At 40.0% G+C, this 23,667-nt stretch overlaps 1 protein-coding gene across 19 annotated transcripts in view; it reads left to right on the top strand.

Annotated features, from left to right (window-relative positions):
* The first annotated feature begins 2,803 nt into the window (after positions 1-2,803).
* Positions 2,804-23,667, top strand: part of LOC121856286 (longitudinals lacking protein, isoforms A/B/D/L-like) — a 58,429-nt gene continuing 37,565 nt past the window's right edge. For 6 of the 19 annotated variants that reach the window (XM_042351728.1, XM_042351725.1, XM_042351727.1 and 3 more), the window contains exons 1-4: positions 2,944-3,076; positions 4,606-4,690; positions 7,266-8,069; positions 13,999-14,124. In XM_042351728.1, the coding sequence (XP_042207662.1) occupies positions 3,069-3,076; positions 4,606-4,690; positions 7,266-8,069; positions 13,999-14,124 (1,023 nt within the window). In that variant the 5' untranslated portion in view covers positions 2,944-3,068. The other 13 variants (XM_042351735.1, XM_042351731.1, XM_042351733.1 and 10 more) reach the window with 7 other exon arrangements.

The raw sequence follows: 23,667 nt of genomic DNA on the forward strand, positions 1-23,667 counted from the left end.
AGTAAAATTTGAGACAAAATAATGAGAATGTGTCAGTGAAACTATCGGGGCGTTACTTTATTAATAAATAAAAAAATAAAAAACAGAAGATATTACATTTATTGCCAGTTACTCTTGATAATAGAGGTAATCATAATTTGTATATTGTAGCGTGCATTTGAAATGCAGTACAACTGTATTCCTGGGTTGCTACTCCGTTTTCTGTACACCCATGCAGGCTGCATTGCCAGGTTTCAGTTTTCTTCTGATTCATAGGGAAATAGTGGCTCTTCTGGTCCCTTGTTTACCACTGATAAGAGACGGCAATAAATTGCGTTCCCTTTCAAGTCACTGAACCACAGCGCAGAGTTGTCATGTTGGAAAGCGCTGTCAATTTGTGCCTTCAAACATCAACACACCAGCATCACGTATACCAACTGCAAGACCGTGAGATATTAACCTTTCCTTCTTTCAGACGTACTGTACCTACCAACAGCTCCCTGCGGGCACCACCAACGAGGGGGCAATCATTTAAATTTTGATTGTACGTTCGAAGAATGCAGGGGTCCCCACACCTTCCCCTGAGGAGATAATTGTGTACCCCACACCTACATTTTGATAATACGGCCGCTAAGATAACTTGCTACTACATCCTCACTGTACATCCTCATAATTAACACAAGATCCTCAACAAATACAACCCGTGTTGACCACTGCTTACCTCTTGATTTAATATTTCCTCACCAACTATAACACTTCACTGTGACACTTACTAACACTTCACTGTGGCACTTGTTAACACTTCACTGTGGTACTTGTTGACGCTTCACTGTGGCACTTGTTGACGCTTCACTGTGGCACTTGTTGACGCTTCACTGTGGCACTTGTTAACACTTCACTGTGACACTTGTTAACACTTCACTGTGGCACTTGTTGACGCTTCACTGTGGCACTTGTTAACACTTCACTGTGACACTTGTTAACACTTCACTGTGACACTTACTAACACTTCACTGTGGTAATTGTTAACACTTCACTGTGGCACTTGTTGACACTTCACTGTGGCACTTGTTAACACTTCACTGTGGCACTTGTTAACACTTCACTGTGGCACTTGTTAACACTTCACTGTGGCACTTGTTAACACTTCACTGTGGCACTTGTTAACACTTCACTGTGGCACTTGTTAACACTTCACTGTGGCACTTGTTAACACTTCACTGTGGCACTTGTTAACACTTCACTGTGGCACTTGTTGTGGTGTTGTGTCACGTTGGTAACAACACTTGTTAACACTTCACTGTCAAACACTGTTTAACAAAGTGTAGTGGCAAGTAAATTGTGGTCAGTTAAAGGAAAGTTAGGAAAATTCAAATTCAACTTGTTATTCAACTTGTTAGTGAAACACTTGGTGGCACTTGTTAACACTTCACTGTGGCACTTGTTAACACTTCACTGTGGCACTTGTTGTGGCACTTGTTAACACTTCACTGTGGTAAACTGAAAAAACTGTTTATTAAGTATACAGAAATAATAATTTTAATCTTATTTTATTTAATTCAGTTTATTAACCGAATAAAACAAAAACAAAACACAAGATAAAAACAATTGTATTAAATAGTGTTATACAAATTGTAGGTAAACCCACTAGGAGGAAACGATAAATCAGACTTATTTCAACAATTGGATGTTTCATGTATATTGTACTGTATTAGGAAGAGAGGCATACATCAGTGTTGCCGGACAATAGTTTAGGAATCTGAAAAAAAAACTCCATGAACAAAAAAAACGTAGAAATCTGTAGTCACCACAAAATATCTGTAGAAAACATTTGTTAATTTCGATGTTATTTCAAATGTAAGATGTTTGTTTTTTCATCAATTTAAAGAAATTTAAATGAAAATGAAGTAATTTAAGCACAAGTTAAAGAAAATTAAGGATGTTTCATTTTATTTTATGCTTGAGAAGTGGATAACAAAAAAGCAATTACACATAGAAACAAAACAAATAATTGTGAAATAGGTATTTTCTTATTTAAATAATGCTAATATTTACTCATTAATTTTGTACTGCAGACACTACTCAGGCAACAAAAACTATTTCTATGTAATATTCACCTCTTAGCTCATGAACTACTATTAAAGGTAAAAAAAAAAAAGAAATTAGACATACAAACTGTAGATACGCTTCTTAGCTCTAGTAGTTTCTTCACATGTCAATATTATTTGTATCTGCAAAAAAATTTATATTTTAAATGAATTAGGTTTGTATATGGATGTCTCGGTAAAACATTCTATTCGATTTGAATAAAACTAATCCTTATGTCCCATATGCCAAACAAATATAAAATGTACCATAAAAATGACTTGTGCTTTATATATGAGCGTGAACACAACTAAATGATAAAATTGGGGATAGTTTAGAAAATTGAAAGTCCTGCGGGTAACAATCGGTAGATTTGGCCGATTATGGGGAAAAATCGGAAAACTGAAATGAGGTAAAGAACTGTAGAATTCAGATTAATCTATAGATCTGGCAGTACTGTCATAACTGATGTGGGTTGTCTCAACACACTGTTTAAAACCATAAAGTAACATCTTGTAAACATAATGAAGAATTTAAGTAATTTCGTGAAATTCCTACATATTTTAGTAATTTCTTGAAATCCATAAATGAACCAGCTATTACCAGAAATGACTGAAATTTCCAGGGATTTCACGAAATTACTGGTTTCACAATGTTAATATAAGTATAGTATACTGTATTTATAACAAAAAGTTTTAACCCAAACGTCCATTAAGATATTGGCAATAACCCGGCGCTCTCTACAGACGCGAGTGACGTCACAACTCTCCAGCGGTGTTGAAAATGGCGGATTATCGCTTGATGTGTTGACCTTATATACTACCGGTGTGTGTCCTCTACTGGGTGGTATTAACAGTGTTTTGGTGAAGGGGAGCTAGTGTGATTGTTAGTGATGAGTGTGAGTGTAAGTGCGAGGTGGAGGTGATGTGAGGGAGGTAATATAAGCTTATACACTCGCACTTTATTCGCTCACGACGCTCTCACTACCGGGACCCTTGTTTATAATGGCCAGGTGCGTGTGTGGCCAAGTGTGTGTGTCTGCCCAAGTGTGTGTGTGTGGCCAAGTGTGTGTGTGGCCAAGTGTACGTGTGCGACCTGGTTTGTGAATTTCACTGACCAGATACGTGTGTTTGTGGCCAGGTGTATGTGGCCAAGGGTGTATGTGGCCAGGTGTATGTCTGTATGTTCAGCCAAGTTTGTGTGTATGTGTTTGTCACTCCTCAAGCATTTGTTACTTTACAATAACGTAGCAGATATAAGGGATCACCTGAAGTTTAACACCCCCATCTTATTTCACCATAAAATAATCACCCGAGTGAAATATTATCGGTCCAACTAATTACCCAAATGTAGCCAAATATAGCCGGAATGAAGTCAAATAATGGTCCTAGATGAATAAATCGGACTGCTAATCACTTCTCGACTAGTATTTGGTGTCAGAAAGTCACAAAAAATTGGAAAACTTACTTTAATCTGAGTTAATAGATCAAGTGCATGTACCTAACCTAATCTAATCTAACCTAATCGAACCTAATCTAACCTAACCTAACACAACACAACTCAGATTAAATTAAGTTTACCAATTTTTTGTGACTTTATGACACCAAATAATAATCGAGAAGTGATTCACAGCCCGAATTACGCTTGTACGACCATCATTTGACTTCATTGCGGCTACATTTGGGTAATTCCTCGCTCCGTCGGTACATGCGCGCGATCTATTAACTCAGATTAAATTAAGTTTACCAATTTTTTGTGACTTTCTGACACCAAATACTTGTCGAGAAGTGATTAGCAGTCCGATTTATTCATCTAGGACCATTATTTGACTTCATTCCGGCTATATTTGGCTACATTTGGGTAATTAGTTGGACCGGTTGGAAGGCAACGCTCTCATCCATTCTCATTTTTCCCAGACTTGTTCATGGCCCTTTTAATAAATCAGGGTCTGTCTCCGCGTACTGGGGGTGGATTGTCGTCATATGATGCTTCAGCTTCATGGGATCGTTCCCCAGCACTTTGAAACATATACTACTTACACTAGCCTGCCATGGCCCCCAGTTTGAGCAAAATGAAACCAAAATTGTCCACCAAACTAGCAACAGTCGAGAGCCAAATAATTACCTATGTTATCACTGGTAATTTCATTGTCTATATGTACTGTACACTATTCACATTTCTTAAGACACTTCTACTTTCCCCCAAATTAACTGGATTTTGGTTGCGTTTTTCCGGGTTGGGGATACATGTGTCCGGTGCTGGACTCCAGTTCGGTTGCAAGGTGATGTGGATTAAGGGAGGCTGGATTAGGGGGAGTTTAGTGTTCTTTGTTTATTTATTATTATTACTTTACGGTGGAGGGGTGTGTGTTTGTGTATATGGTAGTTATGTTTTAAACTGTGGAATGCATAATTTTAAACTACTTTTTTGGTGTTTTGTGTTTGATCTTTCTATAAACACCTCATTGTGGTATCTATGGAATATATTTAACCTTTTTTATCTTGGCAAAAAATATTGAAAACACTTTTCTTTTATTTCCAGCAAAATGGATGGCGAACTTTTATCTCTGAAGTGGAACAATCACCGCACAACTTTCTACCATGTCATTAGTGGTCTCCGTAATAAGGTAACTCCACTCTACATTATGGCTCAGTAACAGTTCCCTCTGGTAACACATTTTAAAGGAAGACTATGCAGTAATATCCCTGAAGGCATCAATATTTGGTGCAAAACATTTCCTTCTTAAAGAGATTTTTGGATATTCAGGTGAATCTTAATCTCCAGAAATAATTTCACATTTGTGGAATTTTTCAGGGCGTCGGTGAATGTTTCCGAGTCTAAACTACGCAACTGTTGTGTTTACAGTGTGGTGAGCACACGGGGAGGTCAGAGGGTACACGGCGCGGAACACTGTTGCTAATTTGTATTATTTTGCTCATTTTCTTTTCATTACTCCTGCACAGTATAGTCTCGATTTACATGGATTTCCTTTACGCGTTTGGTCATTTATGCGGCACCGAGCCAGACCGGCAATTATTAGTTATGCGGTACATTCCATCATTTACGCGGGAAGCGGCGCGGGCAGGGTGCGCGCTAGGTCGCCCAGTCAACAAAACATTACCGAGTTCTTCAACCGCCACCCACCACAGCCAGCCCAAGTCAGTGATAGTGAGGATATGGACTTTGAGGGGTTTGACAAAGAGGCCCTGCAAGCCTTTGTGGTGGATAGTGATACAGGTGATACAAGTGGTACAGGTGAGGGCCAATAATCTGCCCTCTGCCTCGGAACCATCATAAAATTAAGATGTTATTTTTACTACAACCTACGTATTGTGTCGGAAAAAGGGTAGTCTGAGGGTCGGCCCAGTCTCTATTTCAATTAATCACATATGTTCTGTTATTTCGTTTATGCGTTTCTCGTTTTATGCGGACCTCCACGGGTTTAATTGACCGCGTAAACCGAGACTGTACTGTACTGTATATGTTTTGGATATTGCTGTTTATTCAGTACAATAGTAATAGAATCCCCTTCTGTTTTGAACTCCATTTAGTTTGAAATAATGAAGTTATTTTTGTACATTACTGTATTTCCTGGGCCGGCTGCAGTCGGACAGTCACAGAGCTGTAATCATTTATGCAGACTGGAATACAGGTATACTGTATTGTAAATAAACATTGTATACTACTATAAACTGTACTGTATTGCACTTACCAGCAGATGATGTCTTAATCTTGTGATACTGTATGTACAGTAAAGTACTGTACACATAAATGTACAGAAATCACTTTTCATATTTCCACTACTTTCATGATATTTTTGGCTGGCTGTATCCTGGTACAGTACTGTACTCTGCAAGACAGATCATATTTGAAAACAGCAGCAAGAGCTTGTACAATGGAAGCAGGCAATGGAATAATAGCGTGTCATGACGGTAGAGTTTGAGATAGACTGCAGGATACATCAGCCAATCATGTGCATCCAGTGTGGTCACATGACAATGGTAGCCTATCAGAGTGCACAAGCACTTAGCCTACGACCTAAGTTCTCCACACAGCCAGCCTACCCACATGTTTGGCACATGATGCAATTACTCATAAATTCATTCATATGCCCGGAGCGGAGAGATGTTTGGGAATTTGTTTAATTTTGTAGGTATTGGAAAATTATGGGATCAAAGCTTCCAGCTTTTGGGGATATTACTGTATAATATTTACAATTGATATGAAATTTTCTTTGTATTGTGTGTGGCGATGTATTCTGTAGTGTACAACACAGTACTATATAGTATAGCTACTTGGGCTACGAGTAAGCTGGCCAGGTGACAGTGAAGGAAGCTGGGGTATAGAGACCAGACTGAGCAGTGGCTGATTATATATCAACTAACCCAAGTCATTTCTATTTACTGCCAGATAATTGACAAACTTTGACAAAGTTTTATAAGGCAACCATTTAAAAGAATCTTAGATGCATTGATATATTGTGTGTGCTGTATAGATAGATAGATACATTGATATATACAGTAAATAGATAGATTGATGTATATATCAGGAATGTGGATGAAGCCAAGCCTTCGGCTTTGAAGCCAACTGCTTTAGAAAGTTTTGAAGCCAAAACCAAGTCCAAAAAGCATGGCTTCCAAAAGCTTCAGCTGGCTTCAGCTCCATGCCTGATATACATAGATAAATTGATATACGTACAGCACTGTACAATATTATCTGGCTATACAGAACTTTTATATACTGAACCGCTTCTCAGATTCCAGTACTACCTCTATACTGAATGAATTAGTTATACTGTATAATACTGTACCCTCTACCAAACCCCTCCTCAAATATCTTAAATAATAATGGGATGACATTTTGTGGCTTTGGTTTGGAAGAGGTGAAGTGAGCAGTTTGTCCTCTGTTTGTACTATATTATTGTGAAAAATTTAAAGCTACAAATATGTAAGATTGGTGGTTTAAATGTGGTGTTATTATTGTGTGTTTCTGTGTAGACTGTCTGGGGGAATCATCTAGCAAGTACCATAATATGAGTTAGTGTGGAAGCATTTCTAAGATGGTGTTAGGTTGTTGATACTGTTAGTGTTATTTGTATAGTTATATGATTATTGTATGTTAAGGCACCATGGTTATTGTGCAGTTTGTTAAGGCACCACTATACATGCACCAAAGTAACATCTATGTATTCTGCTTTTCAGGAGACCTACACTGATGTAACACTAGCATGTGAGGGCAAGTTTTACCCCGTCCACAAGTTGGTTCTGTCCACGTGTAGTGAATATTTTAGTGATATATTTGACCGCACACCATGCAAGAACCCAGTAATTGTTCTAAAAGACATTCAGTGTCAAGACCTTGAGTTTTTGTTGGACTATATGTACATTGGTGAAGTTAATGTTAGACAAAATGAACTTTCTTCTCTCATCAAGGCAGCTGAGTGTTTGAGAATTAAGGGTTTAGCTGTGCCAGATGAAGAACCCAAAAAGAGTGGAACTAGTAGTGCAAATACAAGTGGCGTGTCTCAGAGTAGACAACGTCCCGAACAGACCAGCCCTCCGGCAAAGAGGCGCAGGGCGGAGGAACGGCGCGTCACTCCGGCCGGGACCGAACACAGCCCTGGGAGACCCCCCGGGGATGGACCAGGCAGTCCGGACCACCGAGAACTAAATGTGGGGCGCCAGCCCGGTGTGAGTGAAGCTAGTAACCCTAGAGAACAACCTGAGGAAGCACAGACTGATATAAGTGCAGCAGACCAACCTCCAGTGCACATTAAAGTGGAACACCAAGAAAATTTTGAACAATCTGCCAATGATGATTTCTTATCAGTACAAAGTAATAGTTATGATGGTGGAGGGGGAGAAGAGGGGGACGGTCCTCACAGCTCAGAGGGCAACACTAATGACTTCCCAGAGTTTCTTCAGTCAACTATAGAAAAAGAAGAGCCTGTGGCTATGAGTGATTTTAACCCAAGTGATTTCCCTGGACCGTCCGGCCTACAGAATGTGAGTATGAAGTAGTGCTGTACCACTAGTTGTTTGACCACCTGTGTTCTCTGGTGATACGTTTTATTTAGACATTTATTAATTCTCTCCAAGTATACAGTGATTCATGTAAGTTGTAGTAGTAATCCCTCTTAAAATTGGTGGATAATTTATAATTTTCAGAGGTGAAGGTCAAGTATAACCGTACACATTGATGGATTAGTGGATTAATTTGTTTTCTTTACCCATTACAGAGGTTACTAGAACAATAACAATGTTACATGTAAAAAGGGATCAAGTTACCTGCTGTTCATTTCTTGATGGTGGGAGTCAATGTTACAAGAGAGGGTCTGGGTTGAGGGATGAGCTGGGAATTATTTGTTGAACTCCCCAGACCTGACTTACAAACATTATTTACAGGTTTAACTTGTACAGTACAGAGGACCTATACAGGGGACTTTCCTTAGCTTGGTCATGTACTGTACTATGCAGGTTCCCTATATCACAAAAAAATATATACAACATAAATACAAGTACTGTAATAAGATCCTAAGCATCCCTATCTGGTCTCTCAACTCACATGTTCATATAGGACATACCTGCCAGAGCAACCAATCGGTGCATCTTTCTGAGTGAAACCCCTATGAGCCACTCGGTGTGTGTCATACAGACCCGTTATTAGAACAACTAAAAATAGGGTAATGTAGTGTTACCCTATGTCACTGTCCTGTACCTCCCTGATGTCTCCATAACTCACCATGTGTTAAGAGACAAGAGGGAAACGTTTAGAATTCTTGGAGGCTAAAAGGCGGAACATTCGAGTCATTAACTCGAAATTGCCAGGAGACGGAAGTGACTCTTTCACCACTTGCAAGTTGGTCGATCAATTCCACCTTCTGTTCTAGTGACATCACTTTCTGCACCCTCATTGGAGTAGCACCACTGGGTAAAAAAAAAAAATACCATGAGTTTGTTGAGAGACGTCAGAGAGATGTTCGTGTGATGAGAGGAACTATACACACTGTACAAGTCAAAATGGTGACGTGAGAAACATTCAAAGGTAACTAACATTAAATTAAGATACTGTAGATAGTAGTTGGACATTTTGTTAATTATGTGGCAGCACTGTTAGGTTTGGCAGGAAAATAACAGTGGCAACACTGCGTGGCCGGGTGTGGGGAGGAGGAGGAGGAGGAGGCAGCAGTGTACATAAGCTGAGTAAGGAGGAGAGGAGGTGCCTGTATTGACACTGGTTGAATACATCAATTTGACAGTACTCTACATTACTCATGTATTTTATATACTGTATTGTATCATGTAGCTACTGTACAGTTTTACAGCTGTTTAATATATATGTTTGTGCAAATTGTTATATTCCGTACCTTAAAATCCTTGCTAAATCTACAGTAGCTACCTTAGAGTCCTTGCTAAATCTGTATGTTTAATGACAATACTAAGATGTTACGATACCTTTAGACAGAATCCATTGCGGCTTTGAATGGACCTAAACAGTCGGATACTACTGTATAGTTGCTTTATTTACAGCTATTTATTTTGTGCTGACTATTATTATGACAGGGGAGAGGTGTTGTATAGCATGTTTTTTTTAGTGTTCCCCAGTTACTGTGTTCTGCCAATTCATGTTTGCCCTTTTATGATATATGTAAATAAAATTAGAATGTCTTAAATGACAGTACACAATAATGAACATAACTAATAGGTAAAATATATTCTATAATCCAGCGCTTGACCCCTGTTGAGTTATATGGTGCGAACACTGCCGTCAGTCTCTGTCTCTCGTGCACTACCCTTTTTTACCCCTGGGAGCAATTGATTTCAAAATGAACACTACCTCTCTGTCGTTTCAATAGGGTCGGTAAGCACAATTGCGACGTCATTTCCTTTATCCTTGTTTTTCAAAATATTCAAATCCTACAGTGCTGTACAGTATTTCAAGGCATATAATTAACAAAAACTAATTGTGTTTATTGTTTTTATCAGATGTAATTACTATAAAGACCCATCCTTAAAAATATTTTCTTTGGTAGGTGTATTACATGGTGTGTGTATCTTGGAAGTGTATTATGGTGCTCTGTGTTTGTGAATTACAGGGGTGTGAAGCTGTTCAATCAGTTTATGAAAGTTGTAGAAAGAGGGATCATGTAATTGGTGAGGGAATTGACATAAAGAAAAAGCAGGTAGGGAGATTACCTACATGATTAGAGGCAATATTTTGACCAGGCAGCTACAAGAGAAATGTCTAGGAACAGAGAAAAAATTGTACTTCATATTTGTAGAGATACAGAAGGCATTTGACAGTGCCGCATGAACTTGTAAAGTGGCCAATGAGAAAGCCGAGTCGAGGAGTACCTTGTTCGTGTGGCTATGGCATTATATGAGGGCTCTAAAACCTCTGAGAGTAAATGGTGAGGGAAGTGAGGGAAAAGTAGTAGTCCATCAGGCACCTGTCTTCAGTTTCATTCTGTTAATCGTGGTGCTGGAGGCAATATCGTGGTACTTTAGGACAGGTCTGTCTTGATAGTTGTTGTATGCTGGCAGATAGTATTGAAGGGGCAATGGAGAAATGGGAGGATGGAATAGAGTAAAAGGGCCTCAGAGTGAAAGTGATCAAAACAAAAGTGTTGATTAGTGGTGTGGGTGAGGGACCGGTGGTGGGAAGTGGTCAAGTGTTGTCTGTAGGAAAGGTGTTGGCAGTAATATGCAGCGAGTGAGGAAGGTGGGTACACAAGAGGTGTAGTGGAGTAGATGGCAGACTGGGATATTGATGACTTTTAAATGTTGTGTCAATAAGTTCTGTTTATTGGGTGATATGATCAGTGCTGGTGGGGTACTGAAGCGTGCTCAGATGCTAGTCAGAAGTGGCTGCAGGAAGTTTAGGAAGACCTTTATTGACAGCAAAGAAGAATGTACTGTACAACATGGAACTGGTTATGTTGTATGGCAGTAAAACATGGTCAGTTAAAGATGGTGACATAAGTAGACTTGAGTAAAGGTGAAATGCAAATGGTGAGATGGATGTGTAATGTGACAGTGAAAGACAGGAGGCCTTGTTTAGAGCTAAGAAGGCAACTGGGTGTTGATAATATTTCCAACGAGCAGGAGTTTCCCTCAGAGTATAATTGATGTGGATAAGGAAGCAGAGCAGTCCCTTGTTGGTACCTTGGGGGATGCCACAGGTGAGTAACTGAAAGGTGGAACCAGCCCCTCAGAAGTGTACGGCTTGGTGTCTGTCACTAAGGATGTCAGTAATCCATGGAAAAAGACTTCTCCGAATCTGAGGTTGATGATTTTGTTGATGATTAAATTGTTTGGCTCAAATCGAATGCCTTGGTGAAGTGAACGAAGACGACAGCCACAGACGTCTTGGGTTTTTCCAAATGGCGGTACTGTATATGTAGTCGAGAAAGCTGATGAGACAGTGGGTAGTGGAGGAAGTTTTAATGTTGCCAAATTGCTGAGGATCTATGGCGCTTATAATATCAGCACAAGCCAAGTCAAAATGAAACTTTCACATACTCGGCTCAGTATTGGGGTGATGGTAATAGGTTGTAACTCATTTAAGGATTGTGTGCTCATTAACTTGAGCTCTGGTGACACATATGATGTCTTCCAGTCAGCTGGGCATCTTGCTTGGCTGAGGGAAGTGTTGATTATGGAGAAAAAGGATTTAGCTAGTTCTGGGAGAACTCCTTGTAGAGCTGTATTGGTAGGTCAAGGAGTGATTGATCCTGAGTTTGTCCAGCTGTCTTAGTACTTCAGGTTCTTCCATGAAGTCAGTGGGTGAGGGGACAGGTATATAAGCAGGGAGACAAGTTGGTCTGCTTCAGGTGTTGCAGCTTGGTTGAGAAGTAAGATTTCCTTGCAGTGCATATTTCATGGATGACTATTGCAAAGGGCACTGTAGCGGTTGTTTTCGTTGAGATAAAAGGCTCTGGCACAAGTCTTGATCCGAGGTGTGGTCCAGTGCAGGTCAGTTGGGTGTATTCTGGCGGACTTCTCAGGGAAGAAGTGGTGGTGTTGATGTAATTTGTTCATTTGGTGTCTCCGTCATCCATACTTAGTACTTCAGTCGAGGGATACTGAACTATCCGCTCCCCGAAGAGATGCAATGCAGAGTCAGTAATTGGTCTGTAGGTCTTGATGTGGGGTCTGTGTATGTGGTGGGAGTTGGAAGCCTGAACACCGAGAGGTGTGTGTGTGTGTGTGTGTGCGCTACACCCGATAGGCTTTGGTTGAGGTGGTTGGTACTGGTCCGCTAAGTCGTTTAAGATAAGGTCTAGGGTATTTTGACTGTACGTAGAGAAGTAATGGCTTGTGATAGTAGCAACTGCTCCTCAATATCAGTGATGCCAGTTTTGCCAAAATCCCTGCATAGTATCAGCTTGGCACATGGGTACCTAACTCTGAGGTGGTAATGAATGTGATGGATAAGAGTGTCTCTGGTGGGTGAGTGATGCAGGTGGTATACCACATAGTATATGATAAGAGGCAGTGTGGTGGGGGTGAGCTCATGGTACAACATGTACTCTTAATGCCTCCACATCAGCTGGGACTAAAACATCCAGGTGCAATGGACGTAATAGATGTAGTTCATCCTGACAAGAGGGCCACATCCCCACCATGCCCGTGTGTATGGAGGTGTTGAAAGAGTTGGTATCCCTCAATGTGGCAAGTCTCAGGAGCAATTTGCCATGCCTCACTGATGGCAACAACGTTGGCAGCAAGTAACCTGACTGTGGTGCGGAGCTCGTCAAATCTGTTAGCGTGGGAGGTGAGTTGCAGAGTGATGGGGAGGGAAGACTTGACCATATTCGGGGAACTTCAGTGTATTGGTACGGTCTGTCAGGTGGTGGTTTCTTTGGTCTTTTATTGCAGGTGAGGATCCAGATGGACTCCTGTATAAGATGCCCTTGTCTATGATATTGAGCAAGAAATATATTTACTGTACTAATTTTAGTTGCATGATAACACTGTTGTTAGGATATCCGGTCCCTTGCTTTAAACTGAACAAGGTACACCTCCAGTATTTCACTGCCAGTGTTTGTTTTAGATATACACAAGTTGTTGTCAGTGGCAGCCTTTGTCACGATAGCACTTTGAGGGCCACTAACAAAATTTCCATGGTGTAGTACACTGGTGGACATCTGTCAATATTTATCTAGTCATAAACTCCACTACAGTCCTTATTTCTGGGGATCACCAGCAAAGCTCCCACGGGTTAGTACTATACACTGCTCACTGGTGATTGTTATTGTGAATGATGCTTGTGTTTCTTTGGGCGACACTGTTTGTTCACAGTTTGATAACCTATTTTTGCACAGATCACTTGAATTATTTGCTGATAAATCCTGGTGTAATGAGGGGGAAAGAGATGGTGGGGGCGACAGGCTGGCTCCTCAGAGGAAACCGTTGAGTTAACCTCATATTCCACCACACTAGCAGCCCCCATTTATGCAAACTTTTTCCCGTACTGTACCAACAGGATTTTGGTATGTCCAGAAATATTCTGTAGATGTGTGATTTTTCCGGGGATAAGCGAATTTCTTCTTTACCTGGAAATGCTATGTACCAATTATTCTGGCTAATGGGGAGATAAACCTAACCTTTCAAGAACATTCTCCATTATAGTGGAAGGTATTACTATATGCTGCCACACTACTGTACATGAATATTATTACAGTATTGAGGAAGTATTTGGGCTCCAGTATTCACATTACTGTACGGGTTATTTCCCCCTGATAATCTGATCACTTGGTTCATGCAGACATCCCTTCCCACCTATAGCTCACATAATGGACGGTCTGCTGGATTTCTCTGTTTAACTTTTCCTTCATTGTAGCATCCTGTCCTCATTGTCATAATGGGAATACAAATTTACCTGAGTTATTGAATGAAATGGCTAAGAATATTTTTTCTGTTTTTAATTCAGAGTGGAATGGCCCCTTGGGAAAGTGAAAATAATTCCGCAAGTTTTGCGGAAGGGCTTTCTGGGGCTGTGGCGGCAGCTGTAGCTGCTGCGTCACAACCACAGCAACAAAGACAACAACAACAGTTGGTGAGTGTTCATCTAAGCCTTTGTTTTGAAGGTGCCATCACTAAAGGTGTTAAATTGTCATATGAGCTTTAGTGAAGTAAAGTATTGTCTTGATTTACCTGAGAGAAGAGATAATGTATTCTGTACAGTGTTCCCTTTTTAACACCTTTAGTGGCCATACACTTATTTTCAAAGTATTGTTGAGGATATTGATATCTTACTGCATAAACTGGATAAGATTTGTGTCTAGGAAATGGTATATATTAATTGTGTGCGTGTGTAAATATATAATTACACAAGTGTATCAGATGTGTGCATCAGAAGACCTGAATGAAAAGGTTGTGAAGAAGATGAAGACTATTTGTGTGTTAATGAGTGCAATGAAACAGTGAAGAGTATATGATGCCTTAACCACCGAGTGTTGCCTTATACTTATGGGATGAATGAGTTAGCTACAGTAATTTTTAAACTGTTTGGAAGAAGTACATTTATTCCTTCCCAGTTAAAGAAAAACTACCTCCAGGATGTGGTGGTGGTGAGAGTTTTCATGGATGGTATTGTGAGATCAAGAGAGATAAGGTGTAAGTTTGTTGATCAGTGATATGGATGTGTACAGAGGTTGGTGGAGGGGCAGCCTCAGTGCTCTTGATGGGTAACTAGGTCTTGGTGTTAAGAATGGTTAAAAACTCTTGATTTAGAACACTGTTTATGGTTAATTCCTTTTATTGTTTCTGTGGAGGAGGATGGTCAGGCGTGTAGATACAAGGATGGCTCTAGTGTTAGCCTGATGCCGGGAGTCGAGTTTATACCTCTTGTGTCTTGGTAGTCTATTTCTCCTTGACGTTGACTGAAGTTTTTGGAGTTTGTTACAGCATTCAGATCATTCTTTTGTGTGACGCTGAAGTAACTGGGCTGATAGAGGTATAATATTTTGTGGTGTTTGTGAGGGCTGTGTATTTGTTAAGTCCATGGGTGGTGTTTATGTTGATGCTTATGTGGTGAGATGGGTGAAATTCAGATGCAGGACCTGTTCATTGAGTCAGGATTTGTGGGTGTCTGCTTAGGGTTAGTGGAATATATGCTCACTTGTGTGTGCGCTTTCTTGTTAATTGGGTGTATAATTGTCATGGTGAGTTAGAAAAGGAATGCTGTCTGGCAGGTATAGTTGAGTAATTGATTTATGTACCATCTTGTAGTTATGGCTGGAGTACAGTTTATTTGGTAATGGTTGGTGTTTGGTATGTTGAAAGGCTGTTGTTGTCTGTGCGTGATGAGAAAATGACTGTGGGGATGGAGGGATGTCTTGGAGGAACAGGTTGGAGAGAACCACCTTGTGGAAGAGTCCTAGTGTTTGATGTGTGGTTCATTTGTCTGACCCGAGAGGAAGCTTGCAACCCAGTCGGTGATTTATGTGTATAGGACTGTCTTGAGGCTTGGGTGGAGCAGAGGATCATGAAGTAACAAAGATGTGAGACTTGCTGCAGTTGACACTAAGAAAACCACACAAAATGGATTTGCTCTGTTTGTATGTTAGCTACTGCCTCTTTCAAGACAGTTTAAAGAATGTACCGGGTCATTATTTTATTCAAGAATCTTAAATGATTACTATATTTTAGGACATAAACAGAAACCAAAAAGTCAGTAGGAATAAAGTTTAATCAATATTCTTCCCAGTGATATGATCTGATCTATAGCTTCCTGTTTATTGTACATACTAATTTATAGTAATCATCTGGGGTTTTTGAATAATGACCGTGTATGAGATAATAGAGAAGATGGTGGGTTGCAACCAGTGCAGCATCTGGCCTGAGTCTCCCTCACCTTCCCTGAACATGGCTCTTAGTTTTTCCTTCTTTTTAAGCCATTGAAGGAATACTTAGATGGACAGTGATTACAGTCTGGTGACAGTGTAAAGACCCACATGTAGTGATGGTTCAACCGGAGGGATCAAATACTTTCAGAAGCAGTCAGTGTATCTTTAGTGGTGTGTTGGTGTGCTTTACCTACCTTCATAATTGACTACTGTTGACGTAGTTTGTGTGTGTGTGTGGGGGGGGTAGTTAATATATACCAAATCCTCAAAATATGTTATAACACATAGTGGCACTTATTAAACCATGCATGCTCATTCTTTGTTCATAGTTTTGATTTCCAGTTTTCCAAATACTGTACTGTATAATGTAAGTCTGAAGTCCATTTAACTTGTACATTATGTCAAAGGAATATCCCTCAATATTTTGAAAAGAAGAATTTTTGTTTCCCCATTTTGATGTGAATGTACTAAGGATGAGGTAAAAGATTGGTCTCAACTTGTAGAAGTAAGAACAGATATCTTCAGGGTTAAATAGCACCTATATGCATTACACTTATGTCTTCTTGAACTAAGATAACGGCTGGATGTTACTTCACCCAACTACAAAATTTATCATACAGCATATACGAGTTTGGGGGAGGTTTTCTTCATTACGAGCACACCCTTAAACTTGGAATGACATATTGTGTGTCCTGTCTGAGATTTTACTAGTCTAGTGTTCCTTGCCAGGTGGCCCTTGTTAGTGTTGAGGTGACTAGAGTAAATTATTTTTGTGGCCTCGGGAGTTTGGTTCACAGGCTCACCGTCCTGTGTTAAATCAGGATTGTTGTTTTGATTGACAGTATTTATTCATCCTTGTTTTATGATACCTGAGGAATTGCTTCATGCTGTGTATCCCTCCTGGCTGTTGGTGTGTCCTGCGGTCACCACACACACTGGTTCTCAGGTGGAGGTTATTGTGCCTTTTAATGTCTTGTTTATTAATATTTTGAGAGACCTTTCAAGGCTGTAATTATAACCTTGTTAACTTTCTAGCAAGAAGCTGATGAGATGTTTAAGTAAATTTAATTGAATCTACACTAAAGTTTAGGTAACACAGACAGTAATTTCTTTCCTGAAAGATATCCTTAACTGAACCTTGTATTGTAAAGGCTCCCCTTGTTTCAGCCAGGTGATGCATTCTCTGAAATGCTGGTACAGTACTGTATAATTATCATCATCATTGTTTTAGGGCCATGTTCCACTCTTGTGTGGGTTAGTTGCTGTTACCTGATGCCAGTTCTCCATACTGCATAGCCTTTTGCATTCTCTTGTCAGGTTCTTGCAATCTCTCTTCTTGACAATTTTGGCTTACCCCGGCTCTCCTCCCTTCCACATTTAGATTCATACACCTCGTAACCCAATCTCATCCATTCCCTCCTCATAACCAAACCATCTCGGTCCGCCTCTACACAGAACTTCACCAGTACGTACTTTCAATACCCAACTGCTCTCTTAGCTCTAGTCTTTCAGTGTCACATTACACATCCACCTCACCATTCTCGTTTCATCTCACTCAAATCTATTTAAGTCATCCTCTACCTGCCCATGTTTCACTGCCATACAACATAACACTTTTCACACCAGCCACTTGTTCTTCCTTTCACTCGGAGGGAAGGTCCTCTTGCTGTTAATAAAGGCAGGAGCTCCCTTAACTTCCTCCAGTTATTTGTGACCTGCAACAGAGCAGGCTTCAATACCCCACCAGCACTGATCATATCACCCAGGTAACAAACTCATCGACACAGTCCAGGAATATGTCCCCAGTGTTGAGTTTCTCCTTTGATATGTGAAAAATTAAACAAAAGAAAATTACTTTTTATCTGATTGACAGATTCTTTACTGTACAGTATTTATACACACACAGTGATTGGTGCAGTGCTCCTCCGGGAATGAGAGATTTCTATTGACATGAATTTGTCATCCCTGGAAAAATTCGCACATCCCCGGAATTTTTCTGAGTAGGTACTGGAGAAAGTTTTCCGATAGTCTAAACTGCACATCATGTATGGGCAGGCTCAGAACTTTATTTCTTTATGCAAAAACTACTCTACAGTATATTGTAAATCAACAAAATACACTACTGTATGCAGTACTCTCTATTGTACTCACCAGCAGATGCTATTGTCTTGAGCTTGTGTTCCCGGCAGCCCAAATGGTGATATAATATAGGATAACCTGCCTTTGTCCTGTAGCTGGTGTTGCTAACTGTTACTCTACTCTCCCTCCATGAAGGAGGGCTTATACAAGCACTTTATACTGTACATATACACACTAGTTTACAGTAGGCATACTGTCCACTCTGTTGACTGTACAGTACAGTATACGTAACTGTAATCACTTTTTAAGTCTTAACTCTGTATACTTGGCTGATTGTGTCCTGGTACAGTAATGTACAGAACTGCACAACACAAATTGTATACAAAAACAGCAGTGAGTGAAGGAACAACCTTGTATAATGGCATCAGAATATGAACTAGCACACTAGTTACCCAACCAGCTAGCCCACCCACATGCTGGGCACAGGTACAAATATTTACTGAGATACTCACCATCAAGAGGAAGATGTAACCACAGCTATTTTTGCTCAGGTCTGGTTGTCAGTATATAGAGGGTTAGTGATGCCATAGTCACTGAGATGACATTGTGCCAGTCAACAGAAATGGCAAATCCACACACTAGATTAAATGAAAGAAGCATAACTCTTCATACAACAATGGACAGTGTAACACTAAGTGAGGGATTGAGCATTGTACCTCACATGGCTGCTCACTCACCACTTCACCTCCCACAAGACTTTACAGGTCCCAACTGCCTAACAATTCACACCTGCTGTCACTGGTCACATGAGCTTCACACATTAATCTTGGCTGTCACATAGTTGCTAATTTTCTCACACAGAGCAGAGGGGTGGTAGAAATGGGTCTTAACATAATAGTAAAGTTGTACAGTATTAAGTAAAGATGTATCAAGTGAGGTGCACCTGCATATATTATGCAACAGAACTTCATAAGTTTGTATGTCTTTGTGATAGACTGTTTGATTAGCCAAGCAAAAACCTGACCTGTGACCTGGGTTCAGTGTACCTCGGGACCCACAACATCTTCGTGTTTCAAAAAACATTGTTTTGATGCAAATAAGGTACATTATTACTGACCCTAAGAGTCCACATTAAATCTGGGTACTGTTTGTACAAGGTTAGTAAATGGCAAAAAATATACAGTATACATAAAAAATAGAAAGTGAAATTTATACACACAGTATGAGGAACTGGTGCGTATACTGTACTGCATGTAAGGGCTGTAGGCATTGTGGCGAAGTTGTGTACTGGATGTGGAGTTGGGGGGGACATGACAGTGAGATGCTGTAGTAAACTCACTCATCGTGTGAGGAAAAAAGGAGGGAGAGGGACCTGTGGTGGTGAAGGCCAGTGCAGTACTGTACACTACCTCTTATAGTCAATTCCAATTTAAGGAAAGACAAGTATGAACTTATATGAAAATTAGTATCAGTCTTGGTTAATATAGATGTACTGTACAGTATATCTCCAGGTGTCAGTCTTGGTAATGCACCTTTTGTGTTTTGGGGGTGGGTGATCGGCAATGAGTAAACACACAATCTATAATTTATTATTAATTTTTACAGTGGTTGGGATTGGGCTGTTCTTATAGCAATCAGTACATGGCTGTATGGGCTGGGTGCAGTTGTGTCAAACAGCAATTCGGGGATGTGGGCTCTCTGGTGGTGCTGTAGCAGGGGACGGTGACGAGGGTGGTGTATTAGCTTCTTCCCTAACTGACAATTGAGGTTGTGGTGATGATCAGAGAGAGTTGATATGTGGTGTAGGAGGGAGAGAGAATAGTCTTGCCTTCTTCTGCACTCCTTCAAGGGGTCCTCGTTGTAAATTAGTAAAAGAAGAAGACCAGGCAGGGGAGGCATAGGTGAGGGTAGGAAGTATGAATGTTGTGTAAGAGCCCAGACGTGGGAGCTCTGAAGGACTTGAGACGATAAAGGATGTAGAGACAACAGCAGAAAGATTTGACGGTTGTACTGACGTGGAGTTTCCAGTTTAGTTATCTATAGTGATGCCATGGAGCTTAGTGGAGTCCACAACCTGAAGTGTGTTCGGGCTCATTGTGGTGGAGGGAGGTGGGACAAGGTCAGAGGAGAGGTGTGTGTGGTAAACATTGCTCTATCTCGTCTTGTTGTATAATATCCTAACTAGACTAGAAGTATATTAGGTGAGGTTAGGTTGGGTCAGTTTGATAAGGCTGGATTCTTTTTATATAGAAATTATAGGTGTTTTACAATCATCCCTGACAAGCATGGTGTTATATATTACTGTACAGTATACAGTACAGTACTGTGAAAATACTACTTGAACATTACTTAATCTACATGGTTCTTACAGTAGCTATTTAAAATATATGCCTATGAAGATATATTGAATATTTGTACCATAATGTTGATAATTAACTACAGTACTGTAATAAATACACATAGTATTCAAATACAACTTAAAGAGACCAATCTATTACTTGTGGTGTGTGAAGGTAGAATCTTCTTCATGTGATTACTGTATATGTAAGAATTTTTGTAGTGAAAATGACTTATGTTGTTTGTGTGTTAAGAATGTTGGTGGGAGAAAGAGTGTGCACCAGTACTGTCCTGTACAATGTTGGTGGTGAACACTTTACCTTTTTGTTTATAATCATACCCAGTTGTTTGATCCCCTCAGTTTTACATTGGTTAGTTTGATTCACTTACTTGTGGGGCTTCATCATTTGACTGATATTGTGTGTTTGTTCTGGACAAGGTAATCCTTGTAGAGAACTTGGCTCACTACTGTACTTGAGAATTGGTGTTTTTGTGATAAAGTTGTTACTGTAACAACTTGTCATTCTCATGGGACATATGCCATGGTTTCCACAATTGTGCTGCCTTCATTAACAGCAGTGTTCTCTTTCTTTAATTTGGCAGTGTGACAACTGTGACATTGAGAACCTGGTAAAGTACAATGTATCAGTAGATTGATGTACAGTACACAGTTGGGTGTAATACTGTACTTATCATTGGAACTGTTACATGATATGTAACCTGCATTTATTGATAATTGGTGTAGATTGTTTAGGGGTCCAGAACAGTGTGAAGACAGTTTCAGGGTAATGTTCTTAGAAATTACATGTTGAGTCACTGTAATGTTGGGTATAATTATGAGTATACACTCAAGTACTGCACAGTAGTCAAGTCTTGCAAACTGTACTGGTGGTTCTGAGTTTTTTAACAGTCAAGAACCATACTGGTTAACATTAGGCTGCATTAAGCATTCATTGTCTTTATAGGTAGGGTCTGTCTTAACAACTAACAGAGAACTTTGCCTTGCCCTGGAGTACTGTGCTGAATACATGTACTGTTTATTGGACTACAAAGTATTTGTCTCATTGGTTTGAATCACTGTTTGACTGCGTCATTGTGAGTCTTCTGGATACACACCCAGGAAGTTAACTCATGACCTGGTTCTTGCACTTGGTGCCCATGTTGAAAGTGTTCGTAAAGTTTTCCTGCAGTGCGATGCATGTTAGTCTTACAACCGGAGTTTTAAACTCCCTCTTCCGTTGAAGAGGGTCGTTGTGTTTCAACCCGAGTTTCAAAAAAATGAGTCCTGAAGGACATCCCACTACAGTACTTGACGGGGTGGTGAAACATGACGACCCTCTTCAACGGAAGAGGGTGTTTAAAACTCCGGGCGTTAATCATTTGTCTCACTGCAAACATCACTGAACTAAATACCCCAACAAAGAGTAATATGAAATACTGTATAAGGTGAACTTTATCTATACGTATTGCCCAAGTTCATTTTTCACACACAGCAAGGTTCTCTCTTGTGTCCAACAGTTGTTTGTGTTTCTATGTAGCTGTACTGTACCAGGTGTTAGATTGGGTTACATCTTGGGTGGATGTCATAGTAATTTACTTCAACTTGTCTAATTGTACAGCGATTTTTGCAGTCGGGAGATCATCTGTCGGGTGGTTAGATAGATCAAGAAACCTGAGAAAGGTTCACTTACTTAAGTTAAGAGTGCTCAGAAATGGCAGTTTTGTACAGAAGCAAACAGTTGCTCAGGTCAGGCTGACAGTGTTCATGTTTCACTCTACCTAAGACTTTACTACAATACTGTACAGTACTGTACTGTATATGGTTGGTACCTTTAAAGCATTAGTTCTCCCTCAACATTGAATGTGACTGGAGGAAATAACTCCACACTTACATCACTCACTAGTGGTGTGTGTAACACTGTACAGATATTGGTTTTTTAACCTACTGTACAAGTATAGTACTGTACTTCATCTTGGAATGCCTACGTGGCATGAAGCTTTGGCTTGGGTCTTTAAAATGATAGATTTTGTTTGTGATCACCACAATGGTTGAAACCCACATTTTATGATTGTGTGTATTTTGTCTTTGTGTGTTGTCTCTGTTTGTGTGCACCTGTAGTACATGAGTATTTGCATGTTCTTGTATGTTAATAAATGAGCTAATAATATTTAAACACTACTGAAGTTGGGTGTTGACTGTCAGAATAATTTTGACAAAGGAAATACTTCAGAAGTTGATAAGAAGGCTGTTGTGCTACAGAAGGTGAGTAGGGGAGTGTGTGTGTGTCTCCTGGTTCACACAGTATACAGGTTACACAAGTGGCATGAATGACTGTTGCAGTAAATATTTGATAATGAGTAGTACAGTATGTATCTCTTAACACTGGCCTGTGGCACCTTCAAGCATACTTTGTGTTGTTCTCTTAACCTTGAAGTCACTTATAATGATCAAAATTTGCTTGTTGGCATTTTTTTTATACTGACTTCAAGATTTATTTTTTTATTTAAACGTGTTCCTCTTCCACCTGTCCCTGGCTCTAACGGCATAGTGTTGTGTCGTTAATGCTTGTGGCCAAAATAGTTGTAAATTAACAAGTCTAGTGTTGTGGTAACTATTAATGTTATGAAGATTATTGTTACAAGTGAATCATTTATTGTTGTTACCAGTCTGCCAGGTGGAGGGGGGGCAGTGTTGTACTATACTGTAGAGTTACATAACTTATATGCATTATGACTAGCTTACACAACCCAAACAGTGTATGATGGGGGCATGACATTGTGCACACTATGTACTAGTTCTTCATGTAAGGAGAAACTTCTGTATAAAATTTAACAGAGAAAAAGAAAGCAAATATTATGGTGAAAGTTTGGTGTATTTTATCTACCGGTTATATACAGTACTACAAATAAAATCAGAATCAAGTTAAGCGATTAAAATTGAACCAGTTTTGCATTATTTAATTTTTTTTCGTTTTTGACTATGCAAAGACACAATACATAATATTAAATGAAGATTTAAGGGAAAGTTTTGTGCTATAATTTATTATCTACTCTGGCGGGTTTTTTCTTGTGGGGATTGTACTTGGCTGTCGTGGGGGTACTGTTCCTTGTTTGGGGTGGGTGTTACGTTGCTCTGTGTCCCGAGGGAAAACCTTTGGCTTTATTTGTGTCATGTGTGGTGTTGCTGGTGGGTCGTGGGGTAGGGACATGTAACACAACAGTGGGTCATGCGGTAGGGACATTTAACACAACAGTGGGTCATGGGGTAGGGACATTTAACACAACAGTGGGTCATGGGGTAGGGACATGTAACACAACGGTGGGTCATGGGGTAG

This window comes from Homarus americanus, unplaced genomic scaffold, assembly GCF_018991925.1.
Source record: "Homarus americanus isolate GMGI-L3 unplaced genomic scaffold, GMGI_Hamer_2.0 scaffold48220, whole genome shotgun sequence".
NCBI lineage: Eukaryota > Metazoa > Arthropoda > Malacostraca > Decapoda > Nephropidae > Homarus > Homarus americanus.